At 39.0% G+C, this 19422-nt stretch overlaps 1 protein-coding gene across 8 annotated transcripts in view; it reads right to left on the bottom strand.

Annotated features, from left to right (window-relative positions):
- DCC (DCC netrin 1 receptor) overlaps nucleotides 1–19422 on the bottom strand; it is a 1416568-nt gene that overhangs the window by 6477 nt on the left and 1390669 nt on the right. For all 8 annotated transcript variants that reach the window (XM_055559267.1, XM_055559271.1, XM_055559272.1 and 5 more), the window contains one exon: nucleotides 276–418. In XM_055559267.1, coding sequence (XP_055415242.1) covers nucleotides 276–418 — 143 coding nt within the window. The remainder of the gene's footprint in view (nucleotides 1–275; nucleotides 419–19422) is intronic.

Below are 19422 nucleotides of genomic sequence, written 5' to 3'. Positions count from 1 at the left end.
TGTGTGTGTGTGTATGTATGTAAAGTCACTCAGTATGTTGCTATCAGCTTGTCTGTATAAAGATTGCCTTTATTTAAGTAGCAATGATTTTTTTCATATAACTAGATCCTTGATGTAATTTTTTTCCATGAAGTTTTTTCTCCTCATATTCAAGTGCAGGAAAACAGAACTAAACTAACAGTAAGGACAGGAGGGCCTGGGCTTAATGGAGAGGGCTGGATGGCTTAGACTGCTTTGCACAGCAGTGCCCCCATGAATTTCAAGGATGGTCTTACGTTGGCTGGATCTTCTGCTGGTTTGTGGCTCTCCTCAGACACTTCAGGGGCTGTTGGCACGGATACAGGAAGCAAAGGAGATCTTGCCTTTCCAGCCAACCCAAGAGAGGCTGTTTTCACATGAGTCTTGGGAAGAGTAGGCCCTAAAATAGAAAACAGAGTGATGAAAGTACTGTGTAAAACATTCTGGAACAATCTCGCAAGTGTGTAAGCCAAATCCAGAGCGTTGGCATTGCCTTTAGGCTATTGTTCATTCTGTAGTCAAGAGATGAGTTCTGACACATGAATGGGCTCATTTTATTTCTCCTGAATGGAAGACAAATCCTGATTAGGCCTCTCCAGATGAAGCTCCGCCAGTCATATGTCATTGCGAGTGCATTTCAGATATCCCTGTGAAACGTTGCGTGGGAACTGTGGAATATTTGTCATATGGTATAAGTGTCAGGCCGGCTCAGTTGGGGCCAGTCGCAGCTTTGGGCCAGACAGCCCTGTTCTCAACCACCTGTATAAACCATATACTGTTTAACAAGTACCAAGGAACACTTGCACAGTTAAAAGAGATGGTTGCTCTGATCTGCAGAGTATTAGATGTTACAGTGCAAAACAGTTCTTTATGGCTAACCTGATTGAATATTTTCTGTTGGAAAAGAAAAAAAAAGATATGATTCTGTCCTGATCAGTATAGTTTCTCTCAATGAAACACATTCTAATGCTCATGAAAGTCATTTGAATAACTGCTGAGTTTCTACAAATTACATTTCAGTCTGCTACAAACAATGGCTACCTTTTATTTTAGGGTCTAAAATTTGCCTTATAAATTCTGCTTAACATGTAGCAGCAAGTATAATTTTTCCCTATAGTCTAAAATACAAATTTTATAAAGGCGTATATCAAATCAGCTAGTATACCTCATATACCTTAGGTCTTTTGTCATGTTTAGTATCAGAACCAAGACCTTAGCATAGAAGGCATCGAAGCTATTCCAGTGCTTGCCTCAGTTCTCTTCTATAATGAATGATGCTATTCAAGTTCAAATGATCCTAGTGACATACTGTATATTTTGGGGGAAAAAAAAGTTATTTTGACCATACTTTCAAAAATGTAATCTAGTTAATAAAACTCAAAAGTTATTTTACTATCAGAGAAATAGGGGATTTTTGCTTATTAGAAAAGGAAGAATGCAAACCATCTAGGAAGCTAGCAATTTATAAATGCTAAACCCCATCCAGCACACATTTTCTCACACATTTTGGCCTAGCATCTAATTCCTTCATATTTATATTCAATCACCATTTTTCTTAAACCAAGGCTGAAAAGTCTGCAGTTAGAATCATTTATCACTAGAGGGTGATCTTAAGTTTTTGGTAACTCATATGAGAAGAGATACAGACAGGAGAAGTAAGAATCATCTTATTAAGAAAAGAAATACTAACATTTGTGGAACTCCTACTAAGCTCTAGACTTGTGCTAAGAAGTTTATTCCATTTTAGACAATAGCATAGTAGGGAAGAATTTGGGACTTACCAACCGAATCTGAATTCAGGTCCTGGAAAGCCTAACTATGCATTCTACCTGTATAATTCCTTGCTCAACTAACCTAAGTTCTCTTGCCTGTTTCTTCATCTATAAAATAGAAATAATAATTTGTGAGGACTAATAAGATGATGTATTTAAAGTTGCTGATTTCCTGTAACTCTTTCAAAGAGAGCTAGCTGTTAATAAGATTTAACAGACTTTTGGACTCTGTGGGAGAAGGCGAGGGTGGGATGATTTGAGAGAATAGCATTGAAACATGTATATTACCATATGTGAAATAGATCACCAGTCCAGGTTCAATGCATAAGACAGGGAGCTCAGGGTTGGTGCGCTGGGATGACTCTGAGAGATGGGATGGGGAGGGAGGTGGGAAGGGGGTTCAGGATGAGGGAATACGTGTACACCTGTGGCTGATTTGTATCGATGTATGGCGAAAGCCACTACAATATTGTAAAGTAATTAGTCTCCAATTAAGATAAATAAATTGAAAATAAGATTTAATTGTCAAAACAAGCCTGCTAAGTATTCTATCTCCAGTTCATATATGAGGAGGCTAAAGGAGAGAGCAATGAAGTAACTTACCCAAATTCATACATTTCAGAAGGATAGACAGAATAAGAATTTTTACCAAGATCTGTCAAACTCCACTGAACACATTAATGTTTTTTTCATTGGCATGTTGATTTAATCCATCCAACTAAAATGAGCTTTTTGAAGAAGCAGTGTAAAAAAAACATGAAACCTAGTTCAGGACTATAAGTCATTTGAGGGTATAAACTACTTATTGTATTACAGTTTCTTATAGTTAAATTATGTTTGAATTTAAAGAGGAAAACAATGAATTTCGGCATTGATTTAAACTACTTTTATTACAGTGTTATTTAAATTTATACAAACATAAAACTTGGCATAACTTTTATAAACCTGTAGCTCTAAGACTATTCTATAAAACCAAAACATGTTTAAATAGCAAAGTACTATACAAATAATACGATTTAAATTAAGATCATCAATTTAATGAGACTGGAGGTCAGTGGGCTAAAACAAAATAATCACATAAATTTTGTACTGACCGCTGTGTCACACAAGTCATTTTGAGTTTGTCTTACACCATCATTTTTTACCATCAGTTTTTTTCTGGTTGAACAACTGGCAAACCTTCATTCTCCCAAAGAATGTAATAATACCAGCTGGTCTTCGTTGGATCTGAAGAAATCATTTGTGTAGTAAATCTACCTCTATATTTTTCCTTTGGCCTCTGACTAGAAACACAGTGTTCCTACAGCCAACTTAGCTGTAAACCTAAATACAAAGGCAGGCACTGAAAACCCTGTCAGGGTGATGCTATTAAAGTACTCTCTAGCTACTGCAACATGTGTAATTCACATTAATATTGTAGATGATCACGCAAGGGAAAGCACAGAGTTTAAAGAGGAGTCTTCATGCAGCACTGCTGAGCCCTGGGAACACATCTATGGAACTCCCGCTGTGAATGCCATTTTCTGAATTGTGTTTACAGTCCCTTCAAGTATGTTCACGATATTCCGATTAAACCCAAATGTAGTTTTATTGCCATGGAAAGACGTTCCTCTGAGCACATTCCAAGACCTCCTAGCTCTTCCTTCCTTACATTTAATAGAACCAGAGCAGCTACATTTGAACGATTAACACTTTACATGGAAATTTTTTTTTGCTGTTAAAATTTTTACTTTGATTTTCTTGAAATCCAATTAGTTTTTGAATTTTAAATTTCAGTTCTTTAAAAATTATAGTTGATTTACAGTGTTGTGCTAGTTTAGGTATACTACAGAGCGATTCCAACACACACACATATATATTCTTTTTCAGATTCTTCTCCATTATAGGTTAGAAGATACTGAATATAGTTCCCTTTGTTGCTGTGCAGTGGGTCCTTGTTTATTTTATATATAGTAATTTATATATATATATATATATAAATGCTAATGCCAAACTCAAATTTATCCCTCCCTTCTACCCCTTTCCACTTTGGCAGCCTTAAATTTGTTTTCTATGTCTGTATATCTGTTTCTGGTTTATGAATATGTTTTTAATATCATGTTTCAGATTCCACATATAAATAAGATTCTCTGGTATTTGGCTTCATTTAGTTTGATAATCTCTAGGTCCATCCATGCTGCAAATGTCACTCTTTCATTCCTCTTTATGGCTGAGGAATTATATAGATACTCTACATCTTCTTCATCCCTTCTATCAATAGTTAGGTTGCTTCCATGGCCTGGCTATTGTGAACAGAGCTTCAGTGAACACTGGGGTACGTGTATCTTTTTGAAGTAGTGTTTTCTCTGGATGTCTGCCCAGGAGTGGGACTGCTGGATCATATGGCAACTCAATATTTAAAAATGTTTAAGAAACCTCCATACCATTCCCCATGGCGGCTGCACCACGTTACATTTCTACCAACAGCGTAGGTTTCCATTTCCCCACACCCTCTCCAGCATCTCTTATTTTTAGTCTTTACGGCCCTGGTGGCTCAGATGGTAAAGAATCTGCCCACAATGTAGGAGACCTGGGCTCGATCCCTGGGTTGGGAAGATGCCCTGGAGAAGGGAATGGCAACCCACTCCAGTATTCTTGCCTGGAAAATTCCATGGACAGAAGAGCCTGGCTGACTAAAGTCCATGGCGTTGCAAAGAGTTGGACATGACTGAGCGGCTAACACACACATACACACACGGCCATTCTGACTGGTTTGAGGTGATATCTTACTGTGGTTTTAATTTGCATTTCTCTGATAGTTAGTGATGTTGCACATCTTTTCATGTGCCTATTGGTCATCTGTGTGCCTTTTTGGAGAAATGTCTATTTAGGTCTCCTGCCCACTTTATGATCAGGTTGTTTGGGGTTCTCTGATATTGAGCTCTATGAACTGTTTGCATATTTTGGAGATGAATCTTTTCTTGGTCACATCATTTGTAAATATTTTCTTCTGTAAGTTGTCTTTTCATTTTATTTCTGGTTTTCCTTGCTGTGCAAAAACTTACTAGTTTCATTAGGTCCTATTTGTTTATATTTGCTTTTATTTCTTTTGGGAGATTGACCTAAGAAAGTATTACTATAATTTATATAAATTTATACAAGAGAATGTTTTGCCTATGTTCTCATCTAGGGGTTTTTTGGGGTCATATCTTATATTTAAGTCTTGAAGCTATTTGAGTTTTGTGGTATGGAGTGAGGGTGTGTTCCAATAACTTCATTGGTTTACATGCAGCTATCCAACGTTCCCAGCACCACTTGCTGAAGAAACTGGCTTTCACCCACTGTATCTTTCTTTGGTTTGTGACTGGTGTATCTGATTGATTTTCATATGTTTGACTGCCTTGTGATCCTAGCATGAATCCAGCATGACTATGATGTATGGTCCATTTTGTGTGTTATTGAATTCAGTTTGGTAATATTTTATTAGGATTTTTGCATCTATATTGATCAAAGATACTGGTCTGCAATTTTATTTTTTGGTAGTTTCTTTTTCTGGTTTTGGTATCAGGATGATGGTGGCTGCATAGAATGATTTTGGGAATATTCCTTTTTCTTCAGACCCTTGGAAGAGTTTGAGAGAGACCAGTGTAAGTTCTTTTTTAAATGTTTATTTAGTAGAATTCCCCAGTGAAACCATCTAGACCTGGGTTTCTGTTTGCATGGAGTTTTTTTAAATTGTAGGTTGTTTAACTTCTAGTGATCAGTCTGTTTGAATTATTTATTTCTTCTTGATTCAGTTTTAGTGGGCTGTATGTTTCTAGAAACTTTTCTGTCTCTTCTAGGTTGTCCAGTTTGGTGGTGTAGAGTTGTTTATACTATCCCCTAATGATTAATTTTTATTTATATGGTATAACTTTTTATGTCTCCCTTTTCATTTCTTATTTCATTTATTTGGTCTTCTCATTTATTTTTGGTAAGCATGGCCAAAGGTTTGTCAATTTTGTTTATTCTTTCAACAAAACCAGCTTTCGGTTTCATTAACTTTTCTGTTTTTAAATCTCAAGTTCCTCTCTCATATTTATTATTTCCTTCCTTCTGTCGGCTTTAGGTTTTGTGGTTGTTCTAATTCTGTTAGGTAGGTCAGGGTTGTTTTTTGAGGAAGCTCTATTTGCTACAGACTTTACCCTTAAGACTGCATTTGCTATATCCCATAGATTTTTGTATGGTTGTGTTTTTATTGTCCCTTGTCTTTAGGTATTTGTAAAATGTCCTCTTTGATTTCACCCTTGGCTCATTGGTTTCTTAGTAGCATGTTGCTGGTCTCCATCCATTCTTGTTTCTCATTTCTAATTTCATGCCACAGTGGTCAGAGAAGACGCTTGAAATAATATCCGTCCTCTTAAAATCTGTTGAGACTTGTTTTGTGTCCTATGTGGTCTATCCTAGAGAACATTCCATGTGTGTTTGGGAAGACTGTGTTTTCTTTTATGGAGGGATTTACTGTTCTAAGGGATTCCCTCATAGCTCAGTTGGTAAAGAATCTGCCTGCAATGCAGGAGACCCTGGGTTGATTGCTGTATCAGGAAGATCCCCTGGAGAAGGGATAGGCTACCCATTCCAGTATTCTTGGGCTTTCCTTGTGGCTGAGCTGGTAAAAAATCTGCCTGCAGTGCGGGAGACCTGGGTTCGATCCCTGGGTTGGGAAGATCCCCTGGAGAAGGGAAAGGCTACCCACTCCGGTATTCTTGCCTGGAGAATTCCATAGACTATATAGTCCATGGGGTCACAAGAGTCGGTCACGACGGAGCGACTTTCACTCTCTCACTGTTCTAAAATTACCAGTTATACATAACTGTTTTGTTGTATAGGATTTCTGTTGCCTTACAGATTTTCTTCCTGGAATCCTGTCCATTGATGTCAGTGGGGCATTAAAGTCTTCTACTTTTATTGTATTCCCATCAGTTTCTCCTTGTATATCTGTTAGTATTTGTTTTACATATTTAGGTGCTCCAATACTGGGTGCATATATATTGATCCTTTTAACAGTATATAATGTCCTTCTTTACCTTTATGGGCTTTGTTTTTAAGGTCCATGTTGTCCCATATGAGTCTTCCTGCTCCTGGTTTCTTGTCATTTCTATTTGAATGAAATGTCTTTTTCCCCTCCCCTCACTTTCCATATAGGTATGTCCTTCACCTTCAAAGTGGGGCTCTTGTAGACAGCATATTGTAGGTTCTTATTTTATTGTCCAGTCTTCCCTTCTGTATCTTTTGATTGTGGCATTTAAAGTAATTATTTATGGGTATGTATTTGTTGCCAATTTAAATCTTGTTTACCAAAATTTTTATTTTATATTCTTTGTTCTTTTCTTTTTCTTTTGTGGTTTGCTTGTCTTCTTTTGTATTATTGCTTGAGTTCTTTTTGGTTCTTGTGAACCTACTTTATGTTTTTGATTTGTGGTTACCCTGGATTTCAAGTGGGCTTCCCTGGTGGCTCAGATGGTAAAGCATCTGCCTGCAATGCAGGAGACCCATGTTCGATCCCTGCGTTGGGAAGATTCCCTGGAGAAGGAAATGGCAACCCACTCCAGTATTCCTGCCTGGAGGATTCCATGGACAGAGGAGCCATTTCAAATATGTCAAACCATTATTATATTTACTTGCTTTAAACTGGTAGTAATGTAAGTTCAAACACATTCTAAAAAATAACATTTTCTTACTCCCCTCACCAACATCTTGTTTTTTTTTTTTCAGTTTGATTTCATTTTTCGTTTTGATTTCCTATTTTACATCTTTATGCTTATCCTTTTGCTGTTCATTGTAGTTAAAACCAGGCTTTCCACATGGTGTTAGTGGTAAAGAACCTGCCTGCCAGTGAAGGAGACATAAGAGACACAGTTTTGATCCTTGGGTGAGGAATATCCCATGGCGAGCCACTCCAGTATTCTTGGCTGGAGAATCCCCATGGACAGAGGGGCCTGGAGGGCTATAGTCCATACGGTTGCCCTAAGTTGGACATGATAGAAATGAATTAGCATGCACGTTTGTAGTTAAAATCACTTCCATAATTTTTTTTAATTTAATTTTATTTTTAAACCTGAAACACTGTATTAGTTTTGCCAAACATCAAAACGAATCCGCCACAGGTATACATACGTTCCCCATCCTGAACCCTCCTCCCTCCTCCCTCCCCACACCATCCCTCTGGGTCGTCCCAGTGCACCAGCCCCAAGCATCCAGTATCGTGCATTGAACCTGGACTGGCAACTCGTTTCATACATGATATTACACGTTTCAATGCCATTCTCCCAAATCTTCCCACCCTCTTCCTCTCCAACAGAGTCCATAAGACTGTTCTATACATCAGTGTCTCTTTTGCTGTCTCGTACACAGGGTTATTGTTACTATCTTTCTAAATTCCATATATATGTGTTAGTACACTGTATTGGTGTTTTTCTTTCTGGATTACTTCACTCTGTATAATAGGCTCCAGTTTCATCCACCTCATTAGAACTGATTCAAATGTGTTCTTTTTAATGGCTGAGTAATACTCCATTGTGTATATGTACCACAGCTTTCTTATCCATTCATCTGCTGAAGGACATCTAGGTTGCTTCCGTGTCCTGGCTATTATAAACAGTGCTGTGATGAACATTGGGGTACACGTGTCTCTTTCCCTTCTGGTTTCCTCAGTGTGTATGCCCAGCAGTGGGATTGCTGGATCATAAGGCAGTTCTATTTTCAGTTTTTTAAGGAATCTCCACACTGTTCTCCATAGTGGCTGTACTAGTTTGCATTCCCACCAACAGTGTAAGAGGGTTCCCTTTTCTCCACACCCTCTCCAGCATTTATTGCTTGTAGACTTTTGGATCGCAGCCATTCTGACTGGTGTGAAATGGTACCTCATAGTGGTTTTGATTTGCATTTCTCTGATAATGAGTGATGTTGAGCATCTTTTCATGTGTTTGTTAGCCATCTGTATGTCTTCTTTGGAGAAATGTCTGTTTAGTTCTTTGGCCCATTTTTTGATTGGGTCATTTATTTTTCTGGAGTTGAGCTGTAGGAGTTGCTTGTATATTTTTGAGATTAGTTGTTTGTCAGTTGCTTCATTTGCTATTATTTTCTCCCATTCTGAAGGTTGCCTTTTCACCTTGCTAATAGTTTCCTTTGATGTGCAGAAGCTTTTAAGATTAATTAGGTCCCATTTGTTTATTTTTGCTTTTATTTCCATTATTCTGGGAGGTGGGTCATAGAGGATCCTGCTGTGATGTATGTCGGAGAGTGTTTTGCCTATGTTCTCCTCTAGGAGTTTTATAGTTTCTGGTCTTAACGTTTATTTAAGGGATCTACAATCCTTTTATATGTTTACTTTTCCTATTGCAATCTTCCCCTTTCTTATAGACTCTTGCTTCTTTTCTATTTAGAGAATACCTTTCACTATTTTTTTATTTTATTTTTTAACTTTACAATATTGTATTGGTTTTGCCATATATCAACATGAATCCGCCACAGGTATACATGTGTTCCCCATCCTGAACTCTCCTCCCTCCCCATACCATCCCTCTAGGCTCAGTATTGATGTATTCTTTGGTTTTTGCTTGTCTGAGAAATCTTCTCTCTCCTTCCTTTTATTCTAAATGTTAATCTTGCTGGGTAAGTATTTTAGGTTGCAGGTTTTTCCCATTCAGGACTTTGAGTATATCTAGCCACTTCTTTCTGGCCTACAAACTTTGTACGGCTAAATTAGATGATATATTTATGTGGGGGGGGGGCTTCACCTGCAATTTGTTTTTGTCTCACTGCCTTTAGGAGTCTTGCTTTAACTTTTTCCATTTCAATTATATGTCTTAATGTGGGTCTCTCTTCAAGCTCATCTTATTTTGGACCCTCTGTTCTTTCTGTAACTGGGCATCTTTTTTCCTTCTTTAAGGTCTGGGAAATTTTCAGCCATAATTTCTTTAAATACATTTTGATCTCATTTTCTCCTGCAATCCCTACTTATGGATAGATTGGCACCCTTTATATTATCCCATAGATCTCTCTTTCATTGTTTTTTATTTGTCTTTCCGTCTGCTGCTGTGATTGTATACTTTGTTATTCTGTCTTCAAAATCACTTATTCATTCTTCTGCATTATTTAGTTTGGTATTTTTTGCCTGTAACTTGGTTTTCATGTCAGTAATTGACTTGTCTAATTTTGAATGGCTCATTATAGTTTCTAGATCCTTGTTACAGTGATCTGCATTTCTATTGATAGTCCTTCTTAATTCCTTCAGTATTTTTATTAATTACCTCCTTTTTGAACTCAGAGTCTGGTAGACTGTAGCTGCTGCTGCTAAGTCGCTTCAGTCGTGTCCGACTCTGTGCGACCCCAGAGACGGCAGCCCACCTGGCTTCCCTGTCCCTGGGATTCTCCAGGCAAGAACACTGGAGTGGGTTGCCATTCCCTTCTCCAATGCATGAAAGTGAAAAGTGAAAGTGAAGTCGCTAGTCTTGTCCGACTCTTAGCGACCCCATGGACTGCGGCCCACCAGGCTCCCCTGTCCATAGGATTTTCCAGGCAAGAGTGCTGGAGTGGGGTGCCATTGCCCTCTCCCTGGTAGACTGGAGAGGTCTATTTCATATTTTAAAATGGGGGATTTGTCTTGTGTGGGTTTTTTTTTTTTTTTTATTGGAATGGTTCCTCTGCTTTTTCATTTCATATTTCTCTGACTCTCTTGATTTAGGATAAACAAACAGTTTTCTACTGTGGTTTTGAAGGGCTGTTTTTATGTGGGAGTGCCCTTGTATAGCCTGAGTCCAATATTTTTGGCTCAAGAGGGCTGTTTTTGGTATGGTTGCTTGCCTTTTCTTTCCTTAGGTTGTGCTGGCCCTGGATAAAGCGTGTCTTGCTGTGACCAGAGCCTTCAGCGGATGTGGGGTGAGGCCTTCTCTTTGCTCTGTGGTTGTCACAGCCCTTTCAGTGGCAGGGTCTGCTCCCCAGTTGTTGGAATAGAAGCCCACAGGCCAAGTTTAGCCAGTGGTATCAGTAGTAGGACTAGAGCACTCCACTGGGAAGGAGGTGTGTATTCCTTCCCGGGAACTGTCCGAGGACATGTACTCTGTGACATCGCCTGCCACCTAGTGTGGGCACCCACAGAGTACACTGTTGCTGGCACCATCCTTGGATCAACCTCCGCCTGGGGAGCAACAGTAAGTAAGCAGCTCAGCTGTCCCCCCAAGCACTGTGCTCACGGAGCTGCCATGGCAACCTACCCGTGCTTGCGTGTTCCCAGGGCTTGTGGCAGTGGAGTAGCACCCACTGTGAGCACACTGGGTCCACAACCCTCCCACTGGGCACGTGTTGACGATGCGGCTTTTACGGAGGATGCAGCCTCCATCCTACGTGCATTCCAGTTGTGGCCTAGACCACACTCCAGGCCCTTCAGGCTGCCTCTCTGCAGCCAAACCAAGTCCTTTCCCCAGGTCTGGCTACTCAAGTCTGAGTTTCAGAACCCAGGCACTGGGCACCCAGCAGACACGTGTCTGGGGCTGGGGAGTCAGTGAGGTGGCAAGGACCTTCTGTGCTACTGCCCTTTCCTCTGATCCTCCCAATCTGTCCCAGCTGACTTCCCAGCCAGAGAAGGAGATTCCTAGCGTGAGGGAATGTTTCCCGTTTCATAACTCCCTGCCAGGTATGGGGTCCCATTTCTTTTTTCCCCACTTCATCCTATCCAGTTACATGGTCATCTCTTTCTTGTAGCTTTGGTTGTATAAGAAAGATCTTCTGCCAACATTCAGTAAGTATTCTGTTAGAATTGTTCCAAATATAGATATATTTCTGAAGGATTTGTAGGAAGAGGTGAGCTCCACATCCTAGTCTCCCATATTGATCTCTGCCTAAATTTCAGTTTTTAAGAAATTTTTTTGAAAAGTTTACATTTTAACCCTTAACACATGCAACATATATTCATGAATTAACACAAATTAATTCACTTTAGCATAGAGATATATACAAAGAGAGTAACATGCAAAAGAAGTAAATAGTATAGGTTTAGCCTATTATGCAGAAAATTGAATCAAGCCTGTCCCTGTTGTATACTGGGAAATATATTTAAGAATAAAAATTATTTAACTACTTTTTTGGTAGTTTTACACAGAGAAATTATAGTTCTCACTATTAAAATACATTCTAATGGAGTATTTTCTGCTGGGGATCCTAATGATTTGGGCAGGTCTATGCAGAGAGTCGGACATGACTGAGCGACTGAACTAAACGATGTATTATATAGTGCTTGTGAAGCATTAGTATTATTATAATAAGATGCAGACATGCCTAAAGAGTACCATAGCTCAAACCCATTAGAAGATAATTATAATAATTGATTATCTCTAGTGTCCAGGCAACAGTTTTATACCTGCTGAGTGTTGAATAACAGGCAAGACACTGCATTTTACAAAAGGAATCAAAGACATTGCCTAGTGTTTAAACCTCATATGACACCCTTTTCTCAAGCAATATTCACAGATGCAAAGAAGTTTGAACACTGGAATCTTGACGGCCCTTGGAGTTCAACTAGTGCCCCTCCCATTATTTTGCTGAAGATAACACTGAGGTCCCTGAAGATCAAGAGGTCAAGGTAGAATCTAATTTCAATAACATTCCAGTACAAGAGAAGAATTTAAAGGGTCTCTAGAGTTCAGTATTAGCACTTTATCTGGCATATTATATGGCCTAATTTTTTTCTTTTTCCTGAATGGGGAATTAAAGAGTATGAGAAAAATTTTCCAGGAGAGATTTATCAATAGCCAATAAGACAACTTTGGTCTTAAGAGTGCCCTTTAGTAAAGTGGAACAAATGTTTAAAGCAAAGATTTCCATGAATAGATTTCCATGGATAGCGGACACACTTGCTTTTGGATGTGTATCAACTCTGTCCCTGTGCTATATACATTTGTATTTGGGTAGATTCAGTATTTTATACTCTGAATCTCAAATGTTTTGGCTTGGAAACTTTTCTTCACCTATTCCCTCAGTGTGTATTCCTGGCTCTTGATTTTCTAGTCTGCATCTTTATTCTTCTGAAGAACTATGAGGCATGCCTTTATCACTTCATGCTTGAGACCTTACCTGTGGCTCTTCCAAAGGCTTCATTCTGAATCTATTTTCTATACCACTTAAACCAAGCAAACTTCTTCCTATAAAACAAGCAGTCTTGTGGCACAGACAGTGATGGAGTAGTGGCACCCGGCGTTTGGATTAGTAAGTGATGTCTGAGAGCTCAGTCCAATCTGAACTGGACTCTAGGAACCATCTTGCAGCCTCTCACCTGCTGATGGAATGTGGTTGTTGCTCGGTGATTTATCCCAAGTCCATTCATCCTTATTTCCTTCTGTATTTTCAACATAGTCATTTAAACTGCAGATGGGCTTTGTCACACTTCCTCTGTTGCTATCTGGGTTTTGGTACGCTGTGCTTATACACCAGTTTAAAAGCCAACTATATTCATGCAGTCTTGCCTGATCCCCCATTTTTCAGTACTCTTTCTATATGATGAGTTATTTTAAGGCATGATAGCCTTTGCCTTGCCTGATGGTGGTCTGACACACTGGAAGACAATCCTACCCTCCCAGAGAACGAGAGAAAACAGTAGCAATTAAAAAAAGCATTTACTTCAGGGTATTAAACTCCTGTTCTGCAGTGTCAAGAAATGATAGGATTTTTGACAGATTTTCCTATTGTAGATCTAGGGAGAAGACTTTGCTTCATATTTACTTATTCACTTTGGAGAACTGCAATTATGCTGAGAATTAGTTTAACATAAATTTAATAACATTTCTCTTAATTTCAGTGAAGTTTTTCTGAGTCTTATCAGAGTAATATATCAAAGGAAAAGAAAATGGGCCAGCAGCCAAGAGGTCGGATAGAAAGACCCGGAGCTCACCTCTTCTCATGAGCACACCAAAGTCACAACTATCTGCAGAACCACCACTGATGAAAAAGAACCTCCCAGAAAAGATTTTTCACAACTGGACATAAAGAAAGAACTACAATGAGACAGGTAGGATGGGTAGAGTCATGATACAATCAAATCCCATACCCTCGGGCTGGCAACCCACACACTGGAGAACAGTGCTGCAGAGGTTCTCCCACAATAGTGAGAATTCTAAGCCGCTGGTTGGGCTCCCCAGCCTGGAAGTCCTGTATCAAGAAGATAAGCGCCCAAAGCATGTGACTTTGAAGGCCGGGGGAAATAGAGACGTCACTCTTACAGGGCACATGCAAAATCTGACACATACCAGAACCCAGGGCAAGGCAGTGGCTTTCATAGGAGCCTGGGCCAGACCTACCTACTGGTCTTGGAAAGCCTCCTGGGGAGGTGGCTGCCACTCACCCTGGATATGTGATACTGGTGACAGCCGTATTTGGGGAAATTCTATGATGTGAACACTGCTCCTGGCATCTTGGCTCATCGGCCCCAAGACTTAGCCCCACCCAAAAGCTGAAGATGCCAGTGCTGAGACATCTCATGCCAAACAACTAACAGGCTGGGGACACAGCCCCACTCACCAGCAGACTGCTACTGATGCTAAGTCGCTTCAGTCGTGCCTGACTCTTAGCGACCCCATAGACAGCAGCCTACCAGCCTCCTCCATCCATGAGATTTTCCAGGCAAGAGTACCGGAGTGGGGTGCCATCACAGACAGAATGTCTAAAATCTTCCTGAGCCCTCAGCCATCTCTCGACAAGCCCTAGACATGACTCTGGACAACAGAGGGCCAAGACCCAGCTCTTCTCTCTGTGGGCAGGCACCAGGTCTGCCCTCCAGAAAGCCTGCACTAGCTTCTAGACATGTTCCATCAGACCTACCCTGAAAACTATGATCCTGTGGATCCAGGCCAATTCAAGCTAAAAAATCCCCAAGTGTGGAAAAAGAAAGAGTCTCCCAAGTCCAGGAAGCACAAAGTCCCACATAGCAACTTTGGTGTGTAACTCAGAGGAACACACCAAGACATACTACTTTAAATGACAAAAAGACTATTAAAGGCAGCAAATGAAAAGCAAAAACCTGCAACCAAGAGTCCAGCACCACTAAGCCAACTTGACAACAAATTGTAAAGGAACATCTCTAGGTGAAAAAAAAAAAGCCCACAACTAGAAATAATAAGAAAATTATGAAACAGAAAAGCTCACTGGTAAAGATAGGAAATCATCCACATACAAAGTTACTAGGGAGATTAAAAGACAAAGATAGCATCTATATCCACAATAAGAGGTTAAGGGATACATAAAACAATTTGAAGTGAAATATGATATCAAAAATTAATTATCAGGGAAGGAGAACACCTAAGCAGGGTTTTTAAAATACATTTGAAATGAAGGGATCAAGCAAATATACTTATATACATACATTGTTGTTGTTTAGTCAGTAAGTCGTGTCTGACTCTTTGTGACCCCGTGGACTGTAGCCCACCGGGCTCCTCTGTCCATGGGATTCTCCAGGCAAGAATACTGGAGTGGGTTGCCATTTCCTCCTCCAGGGGATCTTCCTGACCCAGGGATCAAACCCACACCTCCTGTATTGCAGGCAGATTCTTTACTGTTGAGCCACCAGGGAAGACCACACACATAATACACATATATACATACACACATTGTTGTTAAGTGGCTAAATCATGTACCACTCTTTGTGATCCCATGGACTGTAGCACATATATATGTATTTATGTATCTACACATAGACTGCTACACAAAGCCTCATAGTAAGCACAAACCAAAAATTCAGAACTACATGCAAAATGGAATCCAAACACAATGCTAAAGATAGTCATATAATCGAGGGCAAAAGAAGAAAGGGAATAAAAAAGACCTACAAAAACAAATCCGAAATAACAAAATGGCAATAAGAACATACATATTGATAGTTACCTTAAATGGTCTGAATGTTCCAACCAAAAGACATAGACTGGCTAAATGGATATGAAAACAAGACCCATATATATGCTGCCTACAAGACACTCACTTCAGATCCAGGGACATATTCATACTGCGGGGATGGAAAAAGGTATTCCACATGAATGGATATCAGAAGAAAAAGTAGTGATATTTATATCAGATAAAATAGATTTTAAAGACTGCTACAAGAGACAAAAATATACACTACATAATAATCAAGGAATCAGTATAAGAAGGTGATATAACAGTCGTAAATATATGTATACCCAATACATGAGCACCAAAATATATGAGGCAAATATTAATAGACAGAAGAGGATTAATAGTAACAATAATAGGAGACTTTAATATCATATCAATGGGCAGATTGATCATCCACACAGGAAAACAACATGTAAACACAGTTGAACACATTAAACCAAATGGGCTTAACTAATATTTATAGAGCATTCCATCCAAAAGCTGAAGAATACACATTATTCAGGATAAATCACATGCCAGGATACAAAACAAACCTCAGTAAATTTAACAAAGTTGAATTGTTCTATCAAATGTCTTTTCTAACTATAATAAGACTAGGAATCAACTACAAGGAAAAATGCCAAAACTACAAACATGTGGAGGCTAAAATAATATGCTACTAGACAACCCACGGACCACTGAAGAAATCAAAGAGGAAATGAAAATGACGAGAGAAATGAAAACAACAATCCAAAACCTACGAAATGCAGCAAAAGCAGTTCTCAGAGGGAAGTTTATGCTGATACAGAATACCTCAGGAAACAAGTCTCATATAAACACCCTAACCCTACACTTAAAAGAACTAGGTAAAGAAACAAAGTCCAAAGTTAGTAGAGGAAAATAAGTCATAAAAATCAGAGCAGAAATAAATAAAATAGGCTTTAAAACACAGTAGGACAAAAAATCAATGAAAATAATGAGTTGGTTCTTTGGAAGAATAAACTTGATAAATTAGACATATCAAGAGAAAAGGGAGATAACCCAAGTCAATAAAATTGGATATGAAAAAAAGTTGCAACTGACACCACAGAAATACAAAGGATCTTAAGAAACTAGCAGAAACAACTGCTGCTGCTGCTGCTGCTAAGTTGCTTCAGTTGTGTCCGACTCTGTGCGACCCCATAGACAGCAGCCCACCACGCTCCCCCGTCCCTGGGATTCTCCAGGCTAGAACACTGGAGTGGGTTGCCATTTCCTTCTCCAATGCATGAAAGTGAAGTCGCTCAGTCATGTCCAACTCTTAGCCACCCCATGGACTGTAGCCTACCAGGCTCCTCCATCCATGGGATTCTCCAGGCAAGAGTACTGGAGTGGGGTGCCATTGTCTTCTCTGCAGAAACAACTATATGCCAATAAAATGAACAAATTCTTAGAAAGGTACAATCTTGTAAGACTGAATGAGGAAGAAATAGAAAATATGAACAGAGCAAATATAAGTATTAAAATCCCATTAGTAATTAAAAACTCCCGATAAACTGAAGTCCAAGACCGGATGGCATCACAGGTGAACTCTACCAAACATTTAGGTAAGTGTTATCACATCCTTCTGAAACTATTTCAAAAAATTACAGAGGAAGCAATACTTATGAACTTTTTCTATAAGACTAGCATCACTATGGGAGAAGGCGATGGCACCCCACCCCAATACTCTTGCCTGGAAAATCCCATGGATGCAGGAGCCTGGTGGGCTGCAGTCCATGGGGTCGCTAAGAGTTGGACACGACTGAGTGACTTCACTTTCACTTTCATGCACTGGAGAAGGAAATGGCAATCCACTCCAGTGTTCTTGCCTGGAGAATCCCAGGGACGGGGGAGCCTGGTGGGCTGCCGTCTATGGGGTCGCATAGAGTCAGACACGACTGAAGCGACTTCGGAGCAGCATCACTATGATACCAAAACCAGGAAATACATCACAAAAAAGAAAGTTATATACCAGTATCACTGATGAACACAGATGCAAAAACCCTCAATAAAATATTAGAATTGAACAATATATTGTGCTGGCCAAAAAGTTCATTTGGGCCCTTCCTTTTCTACCAAAAGACTCATACACCATGATCAAAGTGGGATTTATCTCAGGAATGCAATAATCTTTCAATACCTGTAAATCAGTGTGATACACTGCATTAACAAACTGAAGAATAAAAATCATGTGATCATCTCAGCAGATGTAGAAAAAGCTTTTGCAAAAAGTTCAACATCCCTTTATAATAAACTCTCCAGAAAAAAAGAGCACAGAGGGAGCAGAACGCACCATAATATAGATCATATGTGGCAAACACATAGCTAAAATCATACTCAATATTGAAACACTGAAAGTATTTCCTCTGTGATCAAGAACAACAAGGACGCCCATTTTTGCCATTTGTATTCAGTGTAGTTTTGGAGGTCCAAGCACAGCAATCAGAGAGTACAAAGAAATAAAAGGAACCCAAGTTGCAAACCAAGATGTAAAACCATCACTGTTTGGAGATGACATGGTACTGTACCTAGACAATCCTAAAGATATCACCAAAAAACTACTAGACCTCATCCATGAATTCAGTAAACTTGCAGGATACAAAATTAGTGTGCAAACATCTGTTGCATTTCTATATACTAACAATGAAGTATCAGAAATAGAAATAAAAGAAATAGTAACACTTAATATTGCATTTAAAAGAGTAAAATACCGAGGAGTAAACCTACCTGAGAATGCTCAAAACCTGTGCTCTGAAAACTGTAAGACTTGGATGAAAAAGAAATTGAAGACAACACAATCAGGTGAAAAGATATATTGTTTTCTTGGATTAGAAGAATCAAAACTATTAAATGACCATTTTACCTACAGCAGTCTGCAGAGTCAATACAATCCCTATCAAATTACCAACAGTATTTTTCACAAAAATGGAACAAATAATTTTAAAATTTGTATGGAAACACAAAAGACTCTGAATGGCCAGAACAATTTTGAGAAAGAAGAATAGTGCTGGAGGAATTATATTTCTGACTTCAGACTATATTAAAAAGCCACAGTCATCAAAACAGTATGGTACTGGCATGCATGCACACACACACACACACACACACACACACACACTCAAAACAGACACACAGATCAATGAAACAGGATAGAGAGCCTGGAAACAAAGCCACTCACTAATGGTCAATTAATCTACAACAAAATAGGCAAGAATATACAATGGAGAAAATACAGTCTCTTCAATAAGTGGTTTTAGGAGAACAGGACAGCTACATGTAAAAGAATGAAATTAGACATTCTCTAACACCACATACGAAAGTAAACTCAGACTGGATTAAATACCTAAATGTACAACTGTATACCATAGCGCTCCTAGAGGAAAACATAAGCAGAACACTCTTTGACCTAAATCCTTATTTTATATCTCCTAAATCAAATGATATAAAAGCAAAAATAAACAAATGGGACCTAATCAAACTTACTAGCTTTTGCCCAGCAAAGGAAACCATCCACAAAATGAAAAGGCAAGGTACCGAATGGGAGAAAATATCTGTAAGTGATATGACCAATAATAGATCAATATCCAACATATACAAACAGTTTTTAAAACTCAATATCACAAAAGCAACTTGATTAAAAAATGGTCAGTAAAACTGAATAGACATTTTTTCCAAAAAGGATATGCAGATTGCTATAACCACATGAAAACTTGCTTGACATTGCTAATAATCAGTG

The sequence above is a fragment of the Bubalus kerabau genome, chromosome 21, assembly GCF_029407905.1.
Source record: "Bubalus kerabau isolate K-KA32 ecotype Philippines breed swamp buffalo chromosome 21, PCC_UOA_SB_1v2, whole genome shotgun sequence".
NCBI lineage: Eukaryota > Metazoa > Chordata > Mammalia > Artiodactyla > Bovidae > Bubalus > Bubalus kerabau.
This window is presented reverse-complemented; position numbering and strand designations above follow the sequence as displayed.